The sequence below is a fragment of the Dipodomys spectabilis genome, unplaced genomic scaffold, assembly GCF_019054845.1.
Source record: "Dipodomys spectabilis isolate Male_0828 unplaced genomic scaffold, ASM1905484v1 ptg000411l, whole genome shotgun sequence".
In the NCBI taxonomy this organism is placed as follows: domain Eukaryota; kingdom Metazoa; phylum Chordata; class Mammalia; order Rodentia; family Heteromyidae; genus Dipodomys; species Dipodomys spectabilis.
In genome coordinates, this window is record NW_024871088.1 from 1,538,162 (window position 1) to 1,553,474 (window position 15,313).

Below are 15,313 nucleotides of genomic sequence, written 5' to 3' on the forward strand. Positions count from 1 at the left end.
GGTAGAGCGCTCGCCTTGAGCTGAAGAGCTGAGGGACAGCGCCCAGGCCCAGAGTTCAAGCCCCACGACCAACAAAAAAAAAAAAAAAAGATCAGAAAACCGTAAGTGGCGCTATGGCTCAAGTGGTAGAGCGCTGGCCTTGAGCTGAAGAACTCAGGGACAATGCCCAAGCCCAGAGTTCAAACCCTACAACTGACAAAAAAAATTCTGTTGGGCTGGGAATGTGGCTTAGTGGTAGAGGTTCAATTCCTCAGTACCATATAAATAGAAGAGGCAGGAAGAGGTGCTGTAGCTCAAGTGGTAGAGTGTTAGCCTTGAGGAAAAGCATCTCAGGGACAGTGCCCAGGCTCTAAGTTCAAGCCCCAGGACTGGCAAAAAAAAATTTAAACAGTTTTATTTTAGCAGCTCAGTTTTATTACATTCTACATGTCTTTTAACATATTTATATTTCTGCCCCTGCATAGGTGGCATACTCGTAGTTGGCCTTTTCATTTGATATTCGCTGCTACTTGGCCTGAAGAAAGTCGGAAGTTTAAATAAAATGTGCTTGGTGGAAACAGAGCAGCATTTCTTTTCCAGCAGAACTTTACTTTGATCCAGACTTCAGTGTCAAGTTTTCTTCTTCTTTCTCAAATCCTGAACAGACCAGAGATCTTCCCTTCGGGTATCGAGCACAACACTTACGTAGTTCTTGGATGACAATCTGACACTTCAATTCATTGTAGTTGTTGGCTGGAAAAATAGGCACATTCTAGTCATGATCTCACAGTACTAAGAAGACTCAAGGAGGTTTAGATAAAGCCTTTCTCACCCCTTTTGACTTCCAGTAGTTATGTAACTGGAAGAGAGGAGATAAACTCAAGTCCACTGAACTCTTTCTCAGGAGGCCAGTTGGAAAGAAAAGTATGACTTACAAAGTAGTTGGAAGCTATGTTAAAATAGATTTCCCTTTTCCTTTAAGGTAGCATGCCCTTTTCCAGCATGCCCTTTGTGATTTTCGTAATGAAAAAAAAAAAAAAAAGACACATAGCCCCATTATTTATCTACAGTTTAAGCTGATGGTTGGACTTTTCCTATCAAGTTTAAGTCTGTCCATCAGGATATGGCAAACCACTTGAGGGTCAAATTTAGACCCCCCCCCCATTTTTACATTGGAGGTAAAAATGGCTTTTAGATTTTGAACGGGTTATAAATACACACACAGGGAAAGAAGCCTGAAACTTCACTAATTAACCAGCAAAAAGCAGGTAATAGAGGCTCAACTGGTACATTTTTGGCCTTGAGTGAAAAAAAAAAACAAGCAAGAGTGAGAGGTCCTGAGTTCAAGCCCCAGTACAAGCCCAAACAGCAACACCAAAAAAATCTGCAATTCTATTTTACCTCAGTCAGCAATAAGTTGCTGATAAGAGAATAAGTGGTCTCTTATAGTTCCCACAGTCAAAAAATATTTAAAAACATTTTACATATTACCTTGTAAACATTTCTGTATTTCACAGGCTTGTTTCTGGCATGGATCCTTTGGCAGCATATTCAGAAAACTAAAACAAGAAAAATAATTTAAATTTTGGTTTTCTCTTTAACCAGAAAGACTAAAACTTCTGTACATGGAATTTTCTTCTGGAACAAGTAGTAGGCCCTTATAATTGCTGGAAAGCATTTACACTGAAAGTACTCTTCTCATTCATGGGAGGAGTTAACTATATTTTAATAATATTTATTAATTTTGGAAAATATAAATGGCTTGACATAAAAATTAAAGCTCATTTTGAATATCATATCAATGTTGCATTGACACCAGAGCTTGGCAGTCCTGGCCCACTGCCCAGCTCTATGATTCACAGAAGAAACTCTTGACAAAGGGTTAAACTCAAGCATTTTTCTTCACTGCTTATGTGGATGGGAATCATACCTACCTCAAAGCATTGATGGAAGGACTAAATGTGACAAAGTATATAAAATACACAGGATAGTGACTGGACTATATGGTAGCCTATTATTCCCAAGTATTACTTTTTTCTTCCTCATTTTTTGTTAAGCGTGATGTTGCTATGCTGTCCAGGCTGTCCTTGAACTCCTGGGCTGAAGCGATCCTCCTGTGTCTGCCTCCCCAGTAGATGGGACTATAGATGTGTACCACTTCTTCTGGCCAAGACTTGTTTTAAAAAGTAAAAACCCAATGTATATAAACTGACTATTAGCTCAGGAAATTCCTTACAGGCAGTACATACTTCCCTAGAAATCAGCAATATTTGGTGCTATTACTTCCTGAGCAAAGTGTCAGTTAAGTAGCTAACGTGATTTCTTTTGAGAGCCCTTATGAAAACCAGCTTATTTAAAATATCTATAACAAGAAAAGGAATTAAAAAAATGCTCCTAGTCTTGATCAGCAACTTTTTTCACAATTTGAAAACACAATTTCAGAAAGAAAAGCCTAGAAGCATTTGTAGCTAATCAGTGCAAATAACATCCCTCCTCCAGAATCTAAATTAGGTAGTACTAGGGTGGGAAATACTAGAACAAAACTTAAGATATTTACAGGATAGAAGGAAAGGCAGGTGAATTTGCTGCAGGGCAAATAAGTGACAAATGGATGTTGATGCTGCTAGGAGCTGCTCTTTTCCCTCTAAATCAGTACCAAGTCCTTGGTGATCAGGGCATCTGTTCGGTAGCACAAGCTGATTTTGTGGGATTCATGAGATCCCGGTTCCAGCCGATGATGTCCATTAAAGGTTCTATGGCAATTTCCAAAGAAGTCAATTTCAAGTTACGTGTGATCGCTACGTGCTTTGATTTGCTTTCTGCCTGAGTTACCCCCTCTCTGCAGTGTCATTTGCAGTATTCTTCATGACCCTTCCTAAACTTCTGTGTCCTTGAGCAGTTTTTCAACCCGCTCCCTCCCCCAGGCCCAAGAGTGGGTGCACTGCAGTGGTGGATGAAGTGATTGCCATTTAATGAATTGAACAGAGGAGCATATCTTCCTAGAATCACAGCACCTGGAAAAAAAAATCATTAAAATCACCATAACTGAATAGAGTAAAAATGAGGAAGGGGGAGGAAGGCAGAGAAATAGAAATACTCACCAGGTTAATCATCAGGCAAAAGCTTAAGCAACAGTTCCTGTACTCCCCTGACCTGTCAGAAAAAGAAAAATTTTATAGAGTAATCTATTATAGGAGTCCCAATACAATGGAAAATGATTAAGCAACATGTGTACCATTAAATGATGCTGTATTTGCCACAAGCGAGAGTTGTTATCCATGTAGCGCTCCTCTGGGTAGAGTTGCCACATGAGAGGTAGTTGGGAGGTAACAAGATGACTTGGCCTAGCTGGGTCACCTAAAGGAACCTGAACTTGCTGGACTCGTGCCCTTAGGAAACTCGTCTCCTAATGGGAATGATCAAAAACAAAACCATAGACTTCAGGATATTGAGACTAGATAGAAATCAAGTTATTTGAATGCAAAATCAAATAAGCAAAATGAGCAGTTACCTCTTCCACGACAGCCACCCATGTGCGTTGGTATTCGTCTCGGTAGATACCCTCTTGGTGAACCCAGAGATGATCGGGTGGAGCCCCCACATCCTCTCTTGCCATTCTGGGCTTTGGGTTCCAATTCTATCCCTGCTTTTCTCCACCTAAGCCTGCAGCACCCGTGCACAGGACACAGGTGTGACTTTTGGGTTGGAATAAACTCACCAATGAGCAAGGTGATTGGTGATTAGCAACCACCTATCAGAACCAAACAAACCTGTTTGAACAGCCTAACTAGAACTAGTGCCATCTGAAGCTTTCTGAAAGACTGAAAGTGACACTGAAGTGACACTTGGGCAAAGCCTTCTAAGTGGGTTCTGTGTTAATGTAGTTTGCATGACAGGAGGCTGGGCCCTATTCTCATCCTCTGCATTCTCAAAGTAGTGCCTGGCAAAATGTAGTTAGTAATAGGTAAAATGCACAATAGGGTGCCTAAGTTGGCAGAAAGGCAATAAAATAAGCACATGCATACCATACTCCCTAGGTAAAAACCACTTCTAAGCAGCTTCCATTTAAAAAATGGCAAGATTGGGGCTGGGAAGGTGGCTCAGTGGTAGAGCGCTTGCCTTGCATGCATGAGGCCCTGGGTTCAATTCCTCAGCACCACATAAGCAAAAAGAAAAAAGCCGGAAGTGGCACTGTGGCTCAAGTGGTAGAGCGCTAGCCTTGAGCTGAAGAGCTGAGGGACAGCGCCCAGGCCCAGAGTTCAGGCCCACAACTAGACCCCCCCCCCCCAAAAAAAAGGCAAGATTCTCAATGATGTGTATGTTTGTTTCAATTCAATATTCTACAGGAGCTAGAGAGGCATAAATTTTTATTCCCCATGCTAGAAGTCCACAGAAGCACTTTTGTACTCTGAGAAGTAGAAAGGAAGCACACTTCCAGGAGTGGATGGTAAGGCCAACTCTAGCCCTAGATCTCATTTGAGGACCTTGTCATTATTTTGGGTGTGTCAGTGTTGGGGAATTATTTCAGGGCCTTGCACAGTTTTGCTCAAGGCTGGTGGTCTACCACTTAAGCCATGCCTCCACTTTCTATGTGTTTCTTATGACTCAGTTTCATAGCTTCATGGTACAGTTTGTATATCCACCTCTCACATAGCAGAGATATGAAGCTAGAGCATCTGTCCCAGTACACAAGGCCTCCTATTCCCATGAAGTAGCCATTATGTAGGAAATAAAATGTAGCACAGCTTGGGAGGTGGTTAGCACATCCAAAGTGAGATTATCCAGAACAAACCAGATGCTACAACATATGATACATTAGATGAAAAAAAATAATGTATCAGGAGCTGGGAAGGTGGCTCAGTGGTAGAGCGCTTGCCTTGCATGCTTGAGGCCCTCAGTTCGATTCCTCAGCACCACATAAGAAGAAAAAGCCAGAAGTGGGGCTGAGGCTCAAGTGGTAGAGTGCTAGTCTACAGCTGAAGAGCTGACGGACAGCGCCCAGGCCCAGAGTTCAGGCCTCACGACTGACAAAAGAAAAAAAAAATGTATCAACCTACACTAATTATTAATTCTTTTTCAAGTATAACATTCTGAATCTGGCTTTTGTTTTTTTAACAGTTTGACTTCTCTAAAAGGAAAGTACAAAAGGACATTTATGGACTTATGAAATGGTTTGTCTTTGTGAATAATTTTTAGAGCATCATACTTGCTTTACCCAGTATGACCTGAGAGGATCTCACTCTGAGCCTGCATACATTTCTATTTTCACATGGATATACTCTGTTATTTCAAATTAATCTAAGATGAAATCTTTTCTCCTTAGCCAAATCTCAATTTCTTTCAATGATAACACCACCTCTCATGCAGAATGAAAACTAGTTTTCTTAGATGTCTTCGTTAATAGCTACCTACATCTTATCCGGCACCAATTGTAGCAAGTACCACCACTATCATTGGTATCCAAACTAAACTTTCCACTGGATACCAGGTTTATCTCAAGATCCATATCTTTTCCTTTCTACTTTTCTAAAATTCTTAACTCTCTAGTTGTATTTTTCCAAGCACTTTCTCATTAGCAGATAAAACTGTTCTGTCTCTTTTCTCCAGAGGTTTGGAAAGAAGAGACAAACAGAACCTCAGCAAATGCTAATACTGAAATAAAATATAATAAAGCCTTGATTTTTTTTAGCACAAAAGACAACAGTTGTGGGCCAATTTTTTAAAAGTAGAAACCAATGTTAAAGATTCAGAACCACATGAACTTCATTGATATGTCTTTGTAACAACCAACATGTTGACATTTATATTTCTTTTAAATGAAAACAAAACCTTACTCATTATCCCAACATTGAAAGGAAAAATATCCAATAGAACACAGGGCAAAGAGTTTGCAGGTGATGTTCTGAATCACTGAGTTACTACAAAGCGAGCCTATGACTCAGTACAAAATATCCTCAGAAGAAAGGCAGCGTAATGTGCTTCTGTGACCCTAAAAAGGTTAACATGCTGTATAATCCAGATGAGCCTGGGAACAACCCTTAGCACATCTGTGTGGACCTGCATGTGCTACCATTCAGAGACCATCAAGGCCCAGAAACAGGCAACTGTAGTGATGAAGGGACAGAGAAGTCATTACATGAGCATGACCCATAAGCATCCTCCTCTGTGGAGAAATGCAAATGCTGAGATCAAAGCCTATAAAAAACAAAACCACAGATTAAATGAATGGAGCACCATTCATATGTGCTATGTGATTCTTATAACAATTGCTCCCAATACTTTCTTGGGGGGTTAAATAAGTTTGGGAGTTATAAAACACATCAGAATAGTAGAAGGTCCAGGAAATTATGCAGTAAAGAAACTTTGTATTGTTTAACATTTCCCAAGTTTATTTGACTAGAGATCATTTTTGTACATAACACTTGTTCACAAAATTCAGAACTTTGAACAAGAATGGATCTCTTAAAAAATCTCAAGATAAACTTAGGTACAAGGTACATACAACTAAGTAATTAAACCCAAGGAATAGTACTAGTTGCAAATGCAAATGGCTTCCAAAATATGTTTAGGTAACTTTACATCATCCACTAAAAGAGACTGTCCCCAAGGTGTCACTTTGACACTAGAGGCAATTTTGTCCTCAACACAGTACTCTTTGGCATTGTGTAAACTAGGTTCTAAATGGATGACATGAAACATAGAAAGGCTTCTGTAGTAATTTATATAAAATGATCATTTTCCTTTATAGAATGAATTTTGTGTCTTCTTAAAAATTACAATTTATTTTGAGATGTGTGAACAGTTTTTAAACATTAGTGAGTACATTTACTTGAAGTCATCTAATAAATTTATGCAAGTACAATGGGTGAAATTACCAAGAACCCAGGCCCCCAAATTAGCCTGGCCTGTGAATGAATCCTGATTCTGTCTCTTATAAGCTTTGTGCTCTTCAGTAAGTTAATATCCTGCTACCTCAGTTTCCTGAGAACTAAAGGACATATTAATTATAATGGTACTTAGCACTTGTTATATGTTTTACATATGTACACATATGGTGCTCTGAGGTTGGTACTATTGTCTATACTTAAAGGTGAAGTAAAGGCAGAGAAGTTAGATAACTTTTGTAAGATTAGACAGCTAGGATTTGCCGGGCCTAAATCCAACTAGGGCAGTTTATACATAGAAGGTATAGAAATGCTTGGTAGAGTATGTAGCACACAGTACGCTTGCTATAAATGTTAATAAGGGGTTTTCTGCTCCACTTAAATGGTTGGAGCAGTAAAAGGTGGCCATGAACATTATCAAAGTTAGTAAATGCTATTCTGGAATATGAGGTTGAATAACTTCAACAAAGGTGTTTTTCTCTCTAAAGGTGCCTAAAAGAATTTTATAAACTCAAAATACCCAGATCATCAGGAAAGATGAACAGTCCTTGCTGCCCTCATCGAAACAAGACACAGTAGCCATGAAAAATTAACTGAAAGTAACAGATGACATAAAATCAAAAGAAAGAAGGTAAATAGATCCAATGTGATTATACACTTTCATTTCCCCAGCTTGCATACTTATCACACTTAATTGTGGAAATGTGTGCTATGTGATCCATAAGCATTAGGTAAAAACAGGCTGCTGGTATTGTGCTACGGGATTTGGGACCCTGTTTGTGAGAAGACTTGAGTTGGAACTGATTTGGGAGAAAAGAGCAAAGCATCAACACCTTCTTTTAAGTAGCAGCTTAAGAATGTTCCCTTAAGAATATACTGCCACATCTGCCTGGTTTGCGGAACTGCACAGGGATCAGAAAAACAAATAAAAGAAACAAACGTAGATTGGTAGCAATGCAAACATTTTCTTGGCTTTAGTACTGCTCCTAAAATCCTCATGAAAATAGTAAACTGGTAAATTGGGTACTTTAACTCTTCTGACGTTGGTCGATAAAACCCCAAATAAAATTCCTTTTACGTGTCATTTCACCATCAGGATAGGATCTGAGGAAACGTGTTAATATGTGGTAAGACACTTTTGAACTTGAATTAAAAAGTCCTTCAATTCCCCTTCCCTGTCTCGAACAGATATGTCAAAAAGCCTTTGTAGAAAGCAGCGGCAGCCAGCCCAGCTGAAGAGTGATTAGCACTGTTTCTGTAAAAGGTTACTCACATGAATACAACGTTTCTTTGGCTAGTTATTCCGCCTCCAGACCAGCTAGGCTAAAACTTCCAGGTCCCCCACCCGGGCCACTCAAGCGGCGGCGGCGGCGGCGGCGGCGTGAGCCCAGGGCCAGGGCCGGCGGAGGGACATCCGGGGTCGAGGTTGCCAGAACCGAAGTTCGGGGACTTTGGGCCGGCAACCGGAAATGGTGCTGAGAGACTTGGAGATTTACTGGCTGACTTGGAAATTAAAAAAATCAATCAATCAATCAATAAATCAAACAAACCCTTAACTCTTTTGGGACCGAGTTTCAAAAGAGCGTCCCTCTGGCTTGAGAGGCCGGCGTCCGCGGCGATGTCGCCGCAAAGGCTGTCCCCGAAGCGTGTAGGCCGCGCGAGCTGCGCGTCGGCGAGCCAGCAAGATGGGCGCCGGCGCTCGGGACCAGTCAGCCTAGGCGCCTGGGGCGCCGCTCACAGACCAAGTCCCCCAGAGGCCGAGGAGCGCACTCTCCCACGGGCGTCCCTGCGCCCCCGCCTAAAACCCCAACTCCGCTCGGCCCCCTCCCTGTCCCAAGGCCACGCCCGCCCCAAATGGCGCGGGCGTTTCTCAGGTGCTGCCGGGCGGGCCCCGCCCCCGCGCTTGCCCAAGCTCCGCCCCCGCGGGCTCGCGGAAGCCTGGCCGGGGCGGAGCGCCGAGCGCAGAGTGCGGGGGAGGCTGCGCGGGAGCCCTGGCTGGAGTGGGCCCTAGGCGGATGTGAACTGAGCGGACCAAGATGGCGGTACAGGTGGTGCAGGCGGTACAGGCAGTTCATCTCGAGTCTGATGCTTTTCTAGTGTGTCTCAACCACGCTCTGAGCACAGAAAAGGAGGAGGTGATGGGTCTATGTATAGGGGAGGTGAGTAGGTCAGTAGGCCTGATTGGAAACCTGCTGAGCAGTCTCGGGGTCCCAGGGACGGCGGGGAGGCCACAGGGAGCCCAGGATTAAGATCCTTGGAAGATCTGTACTTGGGTCTGTAGCTGGGCATCTTTCCTTCCGACCGAGCCGTAGCGGTCTACGTAAGCACCACGGCGGAAGAGATGCTTCTGAGGTTATCACCCCATTGACCCGAAGTGCAAATCCGGCCCGAAAGCAGACGTGTTGAAGACATCTAGGCATTCCGAAGCCGCAGACCATGGTTAGAGCCTCTTGTCGCCAAACCAGGCCTCCCTTTGGGGAAGCGCAAGTATTGATAAAGCTTTTTAAAGCGTAGCAAAGAAAGAAGAGAGAAGGGTTTCTTAATGGACTCCAAAGTTTTCGTTGTATTGATGTTGAAAAGGGGCCAAAGAGGATGAGGAAATGAAGTTTGGCGGTTTTCAGTCAGAAGTCATTTTCTTTCACGCCAGCATATAGGAACACATCACCGAATTTTCTTGTAATCTGCATCCCGGTAATCAAATAAGCACAATGTGTTAAATAATGTTTTCTGCTTTTTCCCACTCTAGTTGAATGATGACACAAGGTAAGATTATTTACTCGTCTTATGATCTCTAACTCATCGTTGACAGAAAAATTATTAAAACTTTGGTAACATATTACCTCTTGTATCTTATATTACCATTAAGAGTCAAACCAGATGCATATAATTACCTGAGTTTCAAAGATCCTTTCCTGGCTTGTTAACAGGATTTTCATACATGAAACTGGGAAAAAATATATAGATAAATATATATGTATGCATTCATATATATGCTTCTATATACAAACATTTTTAAAAGGAACTAAGATCATAGGTGAATCTGTAAAAGCTCTTATAAATACAGTTTTGTTGGTTGAAACAAAGGTGTCATATATTATGTTTACACTTAATGATATTGCATTTTCTTGCTTTATGTATTTCATATTAGTTCTCCCTTGAAATGTCAGTGAGATACCAGTAACTTTTTTGTGGCAAACAATATACACATTCACATGCTTTCTCCCTGTTGATCTATTCCTCCGTCTAAATTGACAATGGCTTTCTCCCTCCCATCTTGGAGGACTCTACAGCAACTCCAGAGATCTCCAGTAGCTTCAGCGCTTGAGATGTAAAACTTTTTGGGTAACTTCCTTTAAACTTTTTCAAAGCATACCTTACTGTACTTCTCAAGCACGCCTCGTTTATACCCACAGGTCCAGTTGTACCTTACATTACCATTAATACATTCCTAGTAAGGTTGCCATTGTAAAATTTGTTAATCCTGTTAATTAGCTTGAGCTCCTTTTTCTATTCCAAACTCCAGTTACCCCCTCCCTTTATTTCCCCTACTCTCTCCCCAATAGGAGTGACTACAAATTTCTATGTACTGGAACTGAAACACGCACAGTTGCTGAAAAGGTATGTGTGTTTGAATTCTGCATGACAGAAATTAACACTGCGGAGAGATTTCTGTATTTTGATGACCTCAGCCAGAGTATTAATTCAGTTTTTGAATGAGTACACTGTTATTTCTAGTAAAAATCTGATGAAAAAAATCTACTCATTAGAAATGTGAACTAATTCTCTATTCCTTGTAGTAGTTTATAATATTTCATCAAAATGGATAAACACATCAGAACACTTATGCTTATTTCATTACTGGGATGCTGATTACATGAAAATTAGGTCATGTGCTCCTATACACTTCCATAACAATTATTTCTGACTATAAATGGACAAACTGCATTTCCTCCTCCACCTCCTCCTCTTCTTCTTCCTCCTTGTCCTTGTCCTCATCCTCCTCCTGTCACTGCCTGTTAGCATGTGTTTCTCATCAGTGTAACCCCCTAATTCCAAATCCCAAGATAATCTCAGTAACCCCATTTCTTTATACAATCAAACTATTCATATTATCCTAGTTGTTACTCTACTTTGGGTTTTTTTCTTCTGTCTACAGCCACACTCCACCTTTTCTGGCATGTTCCAGTAGTTGTATATAAAACCAGTTAATTTTTCCTCCAATATATCACATATCTATGCTTTTTTGTTTTGTTCCAGTACTGTGGCTTGAACTCAGGGCTTTGCACTCTCAGTGCAAAGCCATTAGCCATTTGTGGCTAATGCTTTACCTCCACTTTTGGCTTTTTGCTGGTTAATTGTAGATAAGTCTCTCAGATTTATCTGCCTAGGCTGGCTCCAAACCATAGTTCTCAGATCTCAGCCTCCTAAGTAGCCTAGGTTATGTAGGTGTCAGCTACTGGTGCCTGGCTCAGACCAGTGCTTTTGTAAAGTAGAATAAAAACACCTTACTTCCTTTTCCCAAAGCAACTAGGCAGAACTCCACTTTACAAAAATTTCTTCACTGCGCATAGCTTTTTTTCCCTTTGTATTAGTGTTCTCTACAGGAATAGAACCAAAAGAATATACATGTATATGCGCCCATACATACAAACACAGACACAAACATACACATACACAATTATACAAGGGGATTTATTAAATTGACTTAAACATTAGAGACTGTATAGTTCAACGGTGACCAGAGAACCTGGTAGCTGCTCAGTTTAAAGGCATAAAAGCTTCAGCACAAAGGGAAATAATGATACAGCCCTAATCCAAAGGCTTAAAGGCCTGGAAGCATCTTGGAAAGTTGCTAGTAAGCCCATGCAGAAAGCTGGAATCTTACGTATCCATTGGTGATGGCAGAAACAATCAACACATCTGTTCAGGAAGAATGGAACTTCCATGCACTGGCTGGCTTCCTCCTCCTTACTCCTTTATTTCATCCAGGTACCCAACCTATTTCTTAAATAGGTGACGTCCACAGGTTGGGCCTTTTCCTCTCAGCCTCTGCTGCACATGCGAACTGTCTTTGGACATGCCTATATAAACCCTGACATGCTCTTGAAACGTAGGTGTCTCGAAATCTAGTTGACAAAAATAACCATATTTCCTTTATGAAAAAAGATATCTTCCTATCTAGAGATGTAGCTTACTTACAGATCTTGTGGATTCTTGGACCATGTAACTTTTTCTATCACCTGTGTTTAAACTAGTCTCATTTTGACAGAAAGAAAGACTACTCAACCCTGTATTTTCCTCTAATCACTACTTCTACTTTCTTTCATAGTTAAACTCAAAGCAATAGTCTATAATACTTACTTTACCTTTCTCAGTCAAATCCACTGAGGTCTTAATGTATGAGGATTTTTTTTAACAATTTTCTTATCTTGAATTTTATATAAATTCATACTGCCTAAATTAGATGTTAAAACTCTTGAGCTGGGTGCCGGTGGCTCACGCCTGTAATCCTGGCTACTCAGGAGTCTGAGATCTGAGGATCACGGTTCAAAGCCAGCCTGGACAAGGAAAGTCCGTGAGACTCTTATCTCCAATAAACCACTAGAAAACTGGAAGTGGCACTGTGGCTCAAGCGGTAGAGCGCTTGCCTTGAGCTGAAGGGCTGAGGGATAGCACCTAAGCCCAGAGTTCAAGCCCCACAACCGACCAAAAAAAAAAGAAAAGAAACTCTTGAGTTTAGCAAACTTACCTTTGTAGGTTGTTTTGCCATGGTGTGTGTGTGTGTGTGTGTGAGTGTGTGTGTGTGATCATTTTGTTCATATTCTATATTTTAAACATGTCTCTTATTAACAGTTTTAAAAAATCCAGTCTATTTTTTTTATTGTGAGAATACCGTACAGAGGAGTGACAATTACATGGGCAAGTACCAGTCTAATTTTTTTAAATACTGGGGATTGGATCCATAGCCTCACACATGCTAGGCAAGTACTTCACCACAACTATGCCTGCCGCCTTTTGTGTTTTTATTTTTGAAACAGGGCCTAAGGCTATCTTAGCCCAGACTGATATGATTCCTTTCCCTCTGCCTCCTGAATAGCTGGGATTATGGGCATGTGCCACCCATCTAGCCATGGATAATCTCCTTAGTTAGATCTTCAACTTATATTTAATATATTTAATAATTAATATATATGCATTATAAGTGTCATCATTTTACTTTTTATTTGACTTTTTTTTTGCCAGTCCTGGGGCTTAAACTTAGGGCCTGAGTTCTATCCCCTGAGCCTCTTTTGTGCTCAAGGCTAGCACTCTGCTACTTTTGGCATTTTCTGAGTAGTTTATTGGAGATAAGAGTCTCACAGACTTTCCTGCCTGGGCTGGCTTTGAATCTCGATTGTCATATCTTAACCTCCTTAAGTAACTAGGATTACAGGTGTGAGCCACTGGCACCCAGCTTAATTTTGTTTTATATTTTTTCTTGCCTTCTTTTAGATTAATTAAATAATTTATTGTACTTTGATACTGCATTTATTATAGTATTCTTTTACTCTCCTTGTAGAGGTTATTTGGCATGTTATGATATGCATTCTTGATTTGTGACACTCTAATACATCTATTTTTATCATTTCCCCAATAATACAGATATACCTTGACTACAGTTTGGTTATATACTAATAAACTCTGTAAATTGAAACTATTGTAGACCAAATATGCCCAATGCATTTAAACTATCAAATATCCTAGCTTAGTAAAACAACACACTATAGTATCAGTTTTTTCCTGCCATGATTGCCTAACTGACAGAAAGTTGTAGCTCACTGCTTCTGTCCAGCTTTGCCAAAGAACATCATAGTATATGCCGTAGCCTATGGAAGACCAAAACTCAAAGTGCAGTGTCTACTGAACATACATTGCATTGTGCACCAAGATAAAGTTGAAAAAAAATACTTAATTTTACAATCGTAGGTTGGGGGCTATTTATACTTAGAACCTTAGAACATTTTATTTTCATGTACACCCTCCAATCTTGTGGAAAGTTGGTTATGAGCCAATACATAACACACAGTATATTTTCTGGCAGAAATAAATGTGTGTACATTACAAAGGAAGTTGTGGGAGAAAATGATTAGATTTTTATAGGATGATCAGGAAATTTAATGAGTCTACCAGATGAAAAAAAAAATACTGAAAGCACCTGTTAGTAGAACTGACTGTGTAAAAATGCCATGAAATAGACCACATGGTATTAGGAATTGTAAGCAACTAAATAATGTAGGAGCTTAACATCTTTTGATTTGATAAGTAGAACTATTCATATTTGCTTGCAGTAGGTTCTAGGCCAGATATCTTTCTTACTTATGAAAAAGAAGCAGCTGTAATTAAAAGAATACTAAGCATTTGATGTGCAAAGGTGGCCTTTTTTCCTTTTTTAAAATGATTATTTTAAAGGTGATGTACAGAGGGGTTACAGTGACATAAGTCAGGTAAAGAGTACTTTCTTTTTGAACAATGTCACCCCTTCTCTCCCAGTTTTTCCCTCCCGTCCCCATCCACAAGTTGTATAGTTTGTTTTCAACTTAGTGTCTCGTTAGTACCACTACTGCATTTGTTCTCCCTTTGTCCCTCCATTTCTGTGCCCCCCCTTACCTCCCAAAGACAGATAAACTAACAAGACAAAAAGAAAACGAAACAGCAACAAAGAAAAAGTCTCTTGTTTCCATTTCCTGGAGATCATTTCCATAAACATTATTTTATATGATCAGAAGCACATAGGCATTGTGCCTTTGTGTTCCTCTCCTAAAAATATCCTTGTCTGTTGTGAATAGTGCAGCAATGAACATGGATGTGCATATCCTGTTCATTTGTGTATACTACCCTGGCTCATGGTGTTCTGTGTAGATGCCCAGGAGTGGTATGGCTGGGTTGTAAGGAAGGTCGATGTTTAGGTTTTTGAGAAATCTGCAGATTGCTGTCCAGAGTGGTTGTACTAGTTTCCATTCCCACCAATAGTGCAGAAGGGTTCCTTTTTCCCCCACATCCCTGCCAACAATTGTTTGAATTCTTGATGTGGGCCAATCTAACTGGGATGAGATGGAATCTCAGAGTTCTGATTTGCATTTCCTTTACTGCCAGGAATGATGAGTGTTTCCTCATGTGTTTCTTCACCATTCTTACCTCATCTTCTGAGAAGTCTCTCCTTAGCTTCTTTTCCCATTTAATGACTGGTTTATTAGCTTAAGGAGGGATTAGTTTCTTCAACTCCTTGTGTATATTGGATATTAGGCCTTTGGTGTATTGCTGGTGAAGATCTTCTCCCAGTCTGTTAGCTGTCTTTCAGTTTAGTAACTGTTCTGTCATTACATTTGTATATCTATACAAAATTAGAAACTGAGAAGCTGAATTAGACAACTTTCTTATTTTTGTTGAAAAGTTAAAGTTGCCAGGAGAAT

The 15,313-nt window shown here is 40.4% G+C and overlaps 3 protein-coding genes across 8 annotated transcripts in view; 1 reads left to right on the forward strand and 2 right to left on the reverse strand.

Annotated features, from left to right (window-relative positions):
* Positions 1–391: 391 nt before the first annotated feature.
* Cmc4 (C-X9-C motif containing 4) lies at positions 392–8,475 on the reverse strand. 2 transcript variants are annotated; one of them, XM_042667445.1, is made up of 3 exons: positions 8,414–8,475; positions 1,471–1,531; positions 392–732 (listed from the first exon to the last, which is right to left on the reverse strand). In XM_042667445.1, exons 2-3 carry the CDS (start codon positions 1,526–1,528, stop codon positions 587–589), a joined length of 204 nt encoding a protein of 67 aa, XP_042523379.1. In that variant the 5' UTR covers positions 1,529–1,531; positions 8,414–8,475; the 3' UTR covers positions 392–586. The 2 variants fall into 2 exon arrangements, with proteins under 2 accessions (XP_042523379.1, XP_042523378.1); XM_042667444.1 differs by lacking the exon at positions 8,414–8,475 and adding an exon at positions 2,537–2,616.
* Mtcp1 (mature T cell proliferation 1) lies at positions 1,498–8,481 on the reverse strand. Of its 3 annotated transcripts, none has more exons than XM_042667443.1 (5): positions 8,137–8,224; positions 3,491–3,642; positions 3,215–3,385; positions 3,081–3,132; positions 1,498–1,538 (listed from the first exon to the last, which is right to left on the reverse strand). In XM_042667443.1, the coding sequence occupies exons 2-4, from the start codon at positions 3,593–3,595 to the stop codon at positions 3,085–3,087; spliced, it is 324 nt and encodes a 107-aa protein (XP_042523377.1). In that variant the 5' UTR covers positions 3,596–3,642; positions 8,137–8,224; the 3' UTR covers positions 1,498–1,538; positions 3,081–3,084. The 3 variants fall into 3 exon arrangements, with proteins under 3 accessions (XP_042523377.1, XP_042523376.1, XP_042523375.1); XM_042667442.1 differs by lacking the exons at positions 1,498–1,538; positions 8,137–8,224 and adding exons at positions 2,901–2,993; positions 8,414–8,481; XM_042667441.1 differs by lacking the exon at positions 1,498–1,538 and adding an exon at positions 2,901–2,993.
* Positions 8,482–8,815: 334 nt separating this feature from the next.
* Positions 8,816–15,313, forward strand: part of Brcc3 (BRCA1/BRCA2-containing complex subunit 3) — a 44,421-nt gene continuing 37,923 nt past the window's right edge. For 2 of the 3 annotated variants that reach the window (XM_042667535.1, XM_042667534.1), the window contains exons 1-3: positions 8,816–9,022; positions 9,610–9,626; positions 10,427–10,481. In XM_042667535.1, the coding sequence (XP_042523469.1) occupies positions 8,900–9,022; positions 9,610–9,626; positions 10,427–10,481 (195 nt within the window). In that variant the 5' untranslated portion in view covers positions 8,816–8,899. The remainder of the gene's footprint in view (positions 9,023–9,609; positions 9,627–10,426; positions 10,482–15,313) is intronic. The other variant, XM_042667536.1, reaches the window with a different exon arrangement.